We start from the raw sequence: 9,838 nt of genomic DNA, 5'->3' as shown, positions 1-9,838 counted from the left end.
CTACTTTGTAGTTGACAAGGCCAAACTGATCTTTGACACGCTCCACTTCAACTCTACGCAGGGATGTAATGTTGTAGGCCATAATTTGTGCATTTTGGCATAGGATACACAACTGAAATTTGACACTCTCCTATCTGCAGGCACTTCCCTTTGTTTGACCATCCCAGCGATGCCAAATGGATATGTGTCACGGCTCATATCCCTTCCTCCCACAATCTCCGTCATCCCTGGGTACTTATTCTGTACTTAATCAACACTCTTTGGGAGGAGGGATAATTACCTTATCAGAGTAAATGATAGGACAAACTTCCTCAATAATACCCCTCCCAAAGGGTGCTATATTCACTTTCTTGCTTTCGTCTTTGGAAAAACGATTTTGACCATATCGCCAGGCCATCAACATCACCAGAGAACTCACCAGAATGGGAAAAGACTTAAATGGATATGCTTGGCTATTTCATTAAATCCAAATTATCACTCGGTATTTCCACATAATGCAAGACCCTAGTTCCAAACAAATTGCAACCTACAGACCAGGCTGCTGTTTGTCACTGATGTTAAATTGAACTTTATCTCTTATATGAGACGTAGAGCCGCATTCTGTTTCAAGAGCAATAGTAGTCCCACTCCACAATCACCACAGGCAATAACCATCCCAGTCTCATTCTCTTGGCCTTTATCACGCTAGTGTTTGGGGACTGAGAACAGTGACTTTATCTTCTCTAGTGCTCAGGAAACAATGAGCTGAATGGGCGTGGGACAAAACTGTGCACTTGGAAAGTTTTTAAATCATAATAACCTGATTGCTTTGGGCAGAGGGCTTATCAGAAATTACAGTAAACTCTATTTCATTTGCAAAATAGAGCTGGTTTCCATCCAAAATTTTACTAAAGTGGAAGAACATAGAAGGATCACAATCTACCCACTTGATAAATCCAAACTATCTCTCATGGTAGCAATCACGTCATCTCTTGGGCTTTGGTAGTAAACGGAAATGTATTTGATAGAACTTCTATATTACTTGCTCTAATTTGTCACATTTGTTCTTTGAAATATTTAACGTAACGTGGTCACCTTCCAGCAGTGTCATCTTGGATGTTGTCTTTGTTTCCACAGGGAAGTTTTTTAGGAATCACAAATGTTGATCCATCCAGGCAATGAATCATTCTGATTTCTACTGGTCCTATTGGGAGAACTTTGATTACACTTCCTTCAAAATGTTCAGTGCTGATCGTCTTCAACAATGATTGTTCCTTGAGGCAATAGTTGGACATTTGTTGGAATGTCTTTACCATTTTTGTCCTTGGTTGTGAAACTCATGTCATCTCTAGGCTACAAAGCTTGTAGCTAACCCTTAAAAAGAGCGAGCGTTACAATATCTCTTTTACAACATCACCTGTTTCAATAAAGCCAAATATCTCAATGGTACAAATTACTCCCTGGCAGTGAGCTTGTTTCATTTTCAACAGCACAATATTATGAGGGAGTACCCCAAAATATCCAGATTTCTTTTCAAAGCTATGTATTTAAATTTGTTTTACAAAGCAACTTTATCACTTTGAAAGTACTCTCCATTACACTCAATACATTGGTCAAATCTGTGATTCCATTCTTGGAAACATTTTTCAAACTCATCTGTTTACATGGCTGACAGCCCCTCCCTCATTTTTTTCTTCACCTCTTCTATGTCCTCAAATCACTGTCCTTTCATGTTCCTCTTCATTCTCAGAAACAAAAAGAAGTCACACAGAGTGAGGTCAGGTGAGTAAGGTGTGTGTGTGTGTGTGGGGGGGTGGCGGGGTGAGGGGCAAGAGAGCATGCTGGGTTTTTTTTGCCAAAAACTGGTGCACTGAGATGGCTGCATAAGCAGGTGCAGTGTGGTGGTGGCAAAAGCAGTCCACTATCTGCCACAAATCAGGTCTTTTTTGTCACACACTGTTACACAATCTTTTCAGATCCTCTAGAAAGCTTAATTAACAGTCTGACCTGGTGGAATGAACTCCAAATGCACTACAAGTCAGATTATCATCCGTTTGGGAAGTTGTTGGACATCCAGAAGAAGGTTTGTCATCAATTGACATTTCACCTTTTTTGAAAGGATCAAACCACTCGGGCACTTCAGTTTATCCCATAGTGCTGTGTTCAACATCACAACAGTTGCTATGGCACTTTTCCCAAGCAGGGAACACAATTTCACAGCTGCATGCTGTTCTCTTAAATCAGTCATCACAAAAAACGAGGTTTAAGGGAAACTTATGAAAAATTCATTGTGACCAGAGAGAACCTTCCCAGGTGAGAGCACTGGGTGCACTAACTCGGTGAGTTGAAAAATGAAAAATGTGCACTATGAAAGCTATGCACAGTGGAGCCTTTCCCCATCTTTTTGGAATCCCTCATATATTAGTGCTAAAGTATGCCAGGGCTTGGACCCACATGACCCTAAATGCCATCTTTCTATGTAGATGAGACACTCATTTTCCTGCTTTGTTTTGGTCTTCCGGACCCATTTATATCCAGTGTTCTCTCTGCTTCATCTGTGCCACCCCTGGGAGTCCTGGAATTCTCTGATTGTTTCCATTCCCCACTAGTATATGGGAATTTCTAGAGGGTGTTCAAGTGGAATTTGCCATCATTGACTGTGCCCCACCTGGGGTTGTGGGTTTTTTGTTTTTTGTGTGTGTTTTGCATTATAAGATAATATTTCTCTCTCAGGAACACTATAGCATCTATACTCTAAATATATCTCTGACGTCTCTTTCTTTCATCCAGTTCAGAAAAGAATATTCTATCTCACCATTTGTCCCACTTGTCCAATACTGTAATTCCAACGCATCAATTCTTTTCCAATATTCTTTTTGACTTTACAGCTTTCACATGGATAAGAGGCAATCAAAAGTAACATAACTAGAGTCAGGAACATATTCATCATCAAAGTGACAGGCATCTTTGCTATTAATAATACTCCTACTCTTTAGCTGGCTTGGCCTTCTATGTGCAATTTGTGAAGAGGATGTGGCAAAAGCAATGCTATGACATCTTTTGAGTTTTGACTTCAAGAGACTGTGTTTGCTTGTTCTCAGAACCCTGCCTCTGACATGAGAAAAAGCAAACAAAGACTACCCCTGGTGGCACAAGCAGTTAGGTGTTCAATTATTAGATAAAAGTTTGGCAGCTCGCACCTGCCCAGAGGCACCTTGGAAGACAGACCAGGGATCTGATTTTGAAAGGTTACTGTCTTGAAAACCCTTTGGAGCATCTCGGCTCCCACGAACGGGGTGGTCATGAGTCCGAATCCACATGGTGGCAACTAGTTCCATGGTAACGTCTGCGTGAGGATAAGAAGTCATGCGATGAAGAAGCATGTCAGTTCATTTCTGCCGGCCTAGGCTCCAGATGTGTGAGCGAACTCAGCCAGGACCAGCCGCCACCCAGCTGACTGCGCCTGCGACCCTGTGAATGAGTCCAGTTGAGATCAGGTGAGCCCCAGTCCTCGGCTGACCCACTGACTCCTGGCCAGTATATGAGGGGGCTTCGAAATGTAAGGAAAGGGGAATTTAAAGATAACGAAAAGTTTCACCAAACTTTTGGAAGGCCCCTGATAGATGGTTATTGTTTGAAAACACTAAGTTCTGGTGTTGTCATGCAGCTACCTAATACATGCTGTAAGGAGAGCAAACTCGCGGGACCTACCAGAAGCCTGGGGGATTACAATAGGCTTTTTAGAGGGGGTTTCATCCGTGAAAGAGGAATGGAAATTAGCTATGGCAAGGAGGAAACCGTGTGTGTGTGTGTGCGCGCGCGCACGTTTTGTGGAGGGGTCCGAGAGAAACAGAAACAGAAAGGAAGGGTTGAAATAGTCAAATGCTTATGAAGTTCAGAAGGTGGGGTAATCCAAGAGGCTGGAGTACACTATGTGAGAGGAATATTAAGAGACGACGTTAGAACAATCTATAGAAGCAAAATCATACAACATGGAACAAGTATGGAGTGTTTTAGATTTTATTCTGAGGATGCCAAGCACCAGTAGAATACCTACTGTCACCGAGTCGATTCAGCTCCTAGCAACACTATACAACTAAGGAGAACGGCTGGGGGGGTGGGGGTGTTCAGCGAATGCAAATCTTTAGGGAAGCGCAGTCACATCTTTCCTCTGCAGAGAGGCTGGTGATGTGTCTGCTTGTATTTTCCAAAGGCCACCATGCATATATTTTTATTCCATCCCTCCCTCATGTTCTTCTTGAAGGGTCCTCCCTTGTGTCCGCAGACAGGTTTTGTATGAGGTCCCTGCACTTGAATTGGGAAGGGGGTCTGCAGTGGCGTCCCCCCATGGGCAGCACGGATGATGGGCGTCTGGCCTAAGGGATAGCATGTATGTAACGTCCACAGCTTGGTGATAACTATTTGCTACAGCTTCGGTCTGGCTCTTTCTAGTTCATTCCTGAAATCAGCCATCATCTTGGGATGTGCAAAGTGGACCTGTGGGTGGTCAAGCGCAGAGACCCAATGAAACCTTCAGGGACAGCCCCTTATCAACCACCAGCTCTGCAAGTAATGAGCCTTTAGAGACGATGCCAGCTACAGACTTCTCATCTATGCCCGCGGACCTCTGAGCGCTGGAGCGGAGACAGAGCAACGTTTCCACTGCACCTGGTCAGAATTCCTGCCCCACAGAAAATCCAAGAGGTAAGATTTCGTACTGCCTTTCACCCTAGGTTTTGGGGTCATTTGTTGTGCAGCAACAAATACTGTAAACTGCCTTTGGGATACTCACAGGACATTCTGAGAGAAATCACACTTTTTTTTTCTCCCTTTCTTCAATGTTGCAGTTTTTAAAAATCTGTTGATTAATTAAGTTTAACAGAAAATGCCCTTTCGGCCCCTGTGATTGCCACGGTTTGTCAAAAAGCTTCTGAAAACCAGCCGGTTTGCTTAGCTCTGGTTAAGGGAGGAAGAGGAAAGGGGGAAGGGAGGGAGGGTCCCCAGGACGGGAGCAGTGGGCAAGTGCGATGTCATTTCTAAACGGCGGTGGAACGACAGAGTAATGCCACGTGTGCCCTCTGATAGAGCACTGCAATCTTCCTGTTTCCTCCCCAGGCACAGAGGGGCTTGGTCAGGGTTGGCATTAGATCTTAAAGACTGGTATTAAGCGTGCTCCCAGCCTACTGCCCCCTTACAAGAAGGTTGGCTCTGAGACTAAGAAATAACAGCTTGTCTGTGTTAAGAAATTTTTATTGTCTCCCTTGGATTTGTGATGAAAGCACATAAAATTACAAGTGGAAGAAACATCATGCCACAAAATTGCATAGAATTATTACAAAAATGTGAATTATGCATTTTAAAGAATTTGAGATAGAAGAACCAAGGTATGTACAGTTTAAGAGCTTCAAACACTTTGTCCTATCTTTTTTTTTTCCTCTTAAAAGACAAAAGTCACAATGTCCAATCCATCACAAACAATATTAATACTGCACACAAGCACAACATTAAATTCAAAGTATAGCAAGCAATGGCCCTTTCTTTTGGAATGATTTAGCATCTGCTTATCTACTACAGGAGTATTACTTAATGTAGGGTGACAATGAAAATGTCGTTAAAAAAAACATGGCATGTCATTAGAATTCGGGAAATTGGTTTCCACAGCCAAGACCATGCTGTTCTCAGTAGTGTAAAAGTGTCAGAGGGGCGACAGTCTAGTTTAATACACAGCTCTGCTCTCTAGTATAGGAGAAACCACAGTACATAAGTTCACACATTCAACAAAGAACAAGGCAAGTCCATAAAGGCACAAAACTGCACATCATATAGACCCTTTTTTCATTACCTTAATCTATTTCAAGTAATATTAATATTATTAAATGATAGTATCACTTAAGTAGTTTCAATGATGCAAGATGGGCAGTGTTACACACAACCCCCACAACTGCCAAAAGTGTCATTGTACAGATATAAAAATGTGATTACAGTAAATGGCCAAATACAAACATATCGTGAAATGACTAAAGTCACTATGAGAAGGGAATCCAACTGCCTAAACAGCTTTGTGTCCATCAAAGTTACTAACGTCAGGCGAGCTCGGGACGAGAATGTGAAACAATGCTCTGTGATACTCACCGTGGTGTTTGGTTATGAATACTAGTGTGGGTCTCTAGTGTGGGTCCATTCTTCGGCAATTTTAGACAGTCTGGAATTTGGTTTATAAAATGCAGCATTCAATTCTGACTCTTCTTGCCTCTCTACTTTCTTCCAAAGTGCAAAAGCCGAATCATTTACCAAAGATTTTCCTCTCAGTGGAAGTTAAGTTTTACTAAATGTCTAATTAACACCCTCAACCTCTCAGATCAAAATATAATAATCTCCAAAGGGGATCTGATTTTCCCCTTGTGTTTGTTTCCTTGAAATTAAAAAAAGAAATCAAACGCTCTTTCCTGACGTTTGAACTAAACTTTCATTTTGGTTGTGATATCTAGTTATTGCTTAAATTTAAATAATATAACTTTCCTAAGAATATAAAATGATTCAAACACAATTTTCAGAACACAGCTATTTTGAGTTTTATCATATTTTCTTCAACTGCCCAGCAGACAGGTTTATTTTAAGTAAGATAAAGTTGTGAGCATCTTACTTCTTTGTGTGCCTTAAGTTGAATGTTTTGTGTGTTACTCTCTAAATTCTATTTTCTTCCATTTAATTAGCATTACTTACTTAAAGACCTCACAATCATGTTTCGATCAGTGTTACCATGATAGAATGTGTTTCTCTCATGCCACCCAAAATAGAAACTTAACAGACACAAGTAAGTTAAATAAATCTATATAGTAACTATATAATGAAGATTTTTTTTTTCATGTTAGAATAAAATTGAAATCTGGCTGACTTAAAAATGATAGAATATGTGAATATGAGTAAATTTCCATATTGCTGTTCTATATGTTTTTGTGCATTCTGACCATGAAAACAAGCTTACAAGCTGGTTCTTAGGATTACATTTTTGATCCTGCAAATATATATAATAGTCATATTCTATATTACAACTCTACCTCAACTTACATCACTGGCTCCATCAAATGTTTCTTAGTATGTCAATAAATTTAATATCCATGGAATCTAGATGTCTGACCCTTTTCTTCTCTACCCATTTATCCCTGAATTTTGCTTCTTAAGTCTTGTGGAGGAGAATGGGTCATTGCCAATTAGCAAGCACACAATTGCGCTGTGTGTGTATATGCCCTCATAGGGCTGAGTGTATACATCCATGAAGACAAATGTATCATTTAGATGTGGGCCTGTATATCTTTAGGAGTGGACATAAATGGATAAATGGAGCAAAATAACCAGTGGAGCTTGTCCACTCTGATCGAACCTCTACTCAACAGGCATCAGCTCAACTATTGCTATTCCACAGAGCAGATTCGGGTGGGGATATGATGTGTGCAGGCCAACCACCAACGAGTACCCAGATTTTGAGTGCAAATAGTCAACTCAGATCCGACAGACAACTTGCTGATGTAGTCAAATTTATAAGCTATATTGTCAAGATCTGGGATGGCTTCATTGGGTATGGATATAATCTAGTGATTTTTTTTTAAGGAGACCAGTTTATTTGAGTCATTACAGTGTCTAATAAAGCCAGCTCAGTAACAAATACACTGATGCCTCTATGATAAATAAATTAGCAATCTGCAAGCCACCAGTGCTTGGAAAGCATAGGGTGAGACCCTCTACTATACTTGTTAACTGGAAGATGTGGTAGTTGAAGGGCAGTTGGGAACAAAAAATGCTCAAAGGTATCTGTTCAATAGTGTTCAACCGTGCTACGCATTTCTCAAGCTATTCCTATTACTTTGAAATACTGTACACCAGAGTGGCAAAGAAAAGTGCGAGCCTCATTTCTTCAAAGAAGACATTGTCCTTCGTGAGCTCTTCCATGGAGCCCGGAAGTGGCCTACTTTGAACTTCTCCTTGAAAAGAAAACACAGATCCCGTAAGCATGCACTTTTCACTAGTAGACTGTAACAGTTTCCATCGAGCGCCCGGAGCCTGGCTGTGGGAACCTCTGTGTGGGTCCGCCCAAGACGTTCCCGTTGTGATGAACGCAGGGGAAGGGATGCATCTCAGGAAGATGTTCCCAGGCAGTGATCCTGGTCAGAGAGTGCGTCAGATGAAGCTAGCCAGCCCCGCGTGTTTGGAAGGCTGGGCAGGTCCAGTCACAGAGAAGTGTCAAACTCTTTTCCTGGGCTCTCTCCTTCCAGCTCCTCACTGGACAGAGCCCTGTGGTTCAGTTTAACAGGATCTGGGGCCTGGGAGGGAGGGGCAGAGCTGTGATGACCGTCTTCGCGGATCTTCCCTTTCATGGCGTCCTGCACGAACTCCAGAATCTCCAGGGGCAGCCTTTTAAACTTGTCTTGGTACTCTTGCTCCAGTTCCGTCTGCAGCTGGGAGACACGAGGGGGAAATGGTATTAGACCGGTTAGGTTTCGAAATCACCCGTGTGCATACAGAGAGGAGAGAACGAGCAATGAAAACAGCAAGGGCTCGTTCTGCCATCGTCGGTCATCCTGGGGCTCATTCTGAGAGCTGCGCCCCCGCGGACAAAGCAGAGCTGCTCCCTCGGGGTTTCAAGGCTGCGCCATCCAGAATCGGTGGCCCTGCCTCGGAGGTGCCTCTGGGTGCGTTTGAACTGCCAAACTTTAGGCCAGTAGTCGAGCATTTAACTGCTTTCACCACCGAGGAGGGAAACTACTGGTTACCTGCAGAGCAGATGTAAGACAGCATTTTATTGGCACATATGATTTGTCCATGGCTATGAGTCAAGTTTGGTCAGATATGGCACAATATGGCTAAAAGTCTGAAAACATATAAATGGCTACACACATACACGGAAATCTTTACAGAAGTAGTACACAGTGACCCAAAGTTCTTAAACTGAGGTATTTGGGTGGGTCTGAGACTGGACAAAGCTGACTGGAGGCAGGTTGAGCAACTGACGGGAGTGGACACAGAAGTGAGGCCAGGCAGGCAGCAGACTGGGAGGTCTAGGCTGGGTGCGTGTGAAGAGAAGCTCAACACATTCTTACACCGAACCGACCCTGCAACCAACTGTAACTTTTATTTTGACTTTTTAATTGCCTTTTTATCTTGACTCCTTTTTTAAATTTGAATTTTTATTTGCCTTGTAAATGGCCTTAATTCCTTTGTAAACCCATTTGATGGACCTGTCCTCTGCTCGGGAGAACTTGAAGCATTTTCAGAGTCCTGTTTCTCGATGTGACTCAGACCAAATTCTTCAAATGCTGCCTAATATGGCAACCCCAGCCATAAGCCAGGTATCAACTGGGATTTGTCAGCAGGATTTGGGGTTCCTCTGTAGGTCAGTGCGATGGTGAGTGCTGCCTAGTGGGGTACCCTGCTGTGCTGAGTCCACTGACAAGCCAGGTTTGAGGTACAGTTCTCTTGGTTGACAAGGAGGGTTCGGCATCTTTAAAACGGTACGTAGCACCCAATGCCTCTCTTCTCTGATTAGCTTGCCTTGATATAGCTTTAACAAAATTAAGACACGCCCTTACATAGTTTCAGTAACTTATTTCTGTACTGTTAAAATTTTAAGATGCACCTAAATGGTCTGGGATCTGGATTTGGATTCTGTTCCAGGAACTCACTGTGGGGTGAGCTAAAGGCACGTCTCACCACCTCCCAGGTGTTGCAGCATGTGCTGCCCTGCGCTCTTTGGCTGCGTGGCTGGTTCCACCCTGGCTTCTGCTCTGGGCTCCCCGTTCTGTGGGACTCACCCTCCAAGAGTGGCAGCCCCTTGACAAGCACGTGTCCTCTCTCGCTCTCTCTC

The 9,838-nt window shown here is 42.8% G+C and overlaps 1 protein-coding gene, 1 long non-coding RNA gene and 1 pseudogene across 4 annotated transcripts in view; 1 reads left to right on the top strand and 2 right to left on the bottom strand.

Moving 5' to 3' along the window:
- Positions 1 to 460: 460 nt before the first annotated feature.
- LOC101657466 lies at positions 461 to 2,450 on the bottom strand (annotated as a pseudogene).
- Positions 2,451 to 2,710: 260 nt separating this feature from the next.
- The window catches only part of LOC123522279, a 36,023-nt gene continuing 28,895 nt past the window's right edge, over positions 2,711 to 9,838 (top strand). For all 3 annotated transcript variants that reach the window (XR_006680554.1, XR_006680553.1, XR_006680552.1), the window contains exons 1-2: positions 2,711 to 3,476; positions 4,432 to 4,683. This is a non-coding gene — a long non-coding RNA (uncharacterized LOC123522279). The remainder of the gene's footprint in view (positions 3,477 to 4,431; positions 4,684 to 9,838) is intronic.
- Positions 5,212 to 9,838, bottom strand: part of PLCB1 (phospholipase C beta 1) — an 842,442-nt gene continuing 837,815 nt past the window's right edge. Inside the window, exon 32 of the mRNA XM_030887038.2 lies at positions 5,212 to 8,432. Within this exon, the coding sequence (XP_030742898.1) occupies positions 8,205 to 8,432 (228 nt within the window). The 3' untranslated portion in view covers positions 5,212 to 8,204. The remainder of the gene's footprint in view (positions 8,433 to 9,838) is intronic.

Source organism: Echinops telfairi, unplaced genomic scaffold (genome assembly GCF_000313985.2).
Source record: "Echinops telfairi isolate 266 unplaced genomic scaffold, ASM31398v2 ScPeMD7_5592;HRSCAF=6446, whole genome shotgun sequence".
In the NCBI taxonomy this organism is placed as follows: domain Eukaryota; kingdom Metazoa; phylum Chordata; class Mammalia; order Afrosoricida; family Tenrecidae; genus Echinops; species Echinops telfairi.
Note: the sequence above shows the minus strand (reverse complement) of the source record. Positions and strands in the feature narration are given on the sequence as shown.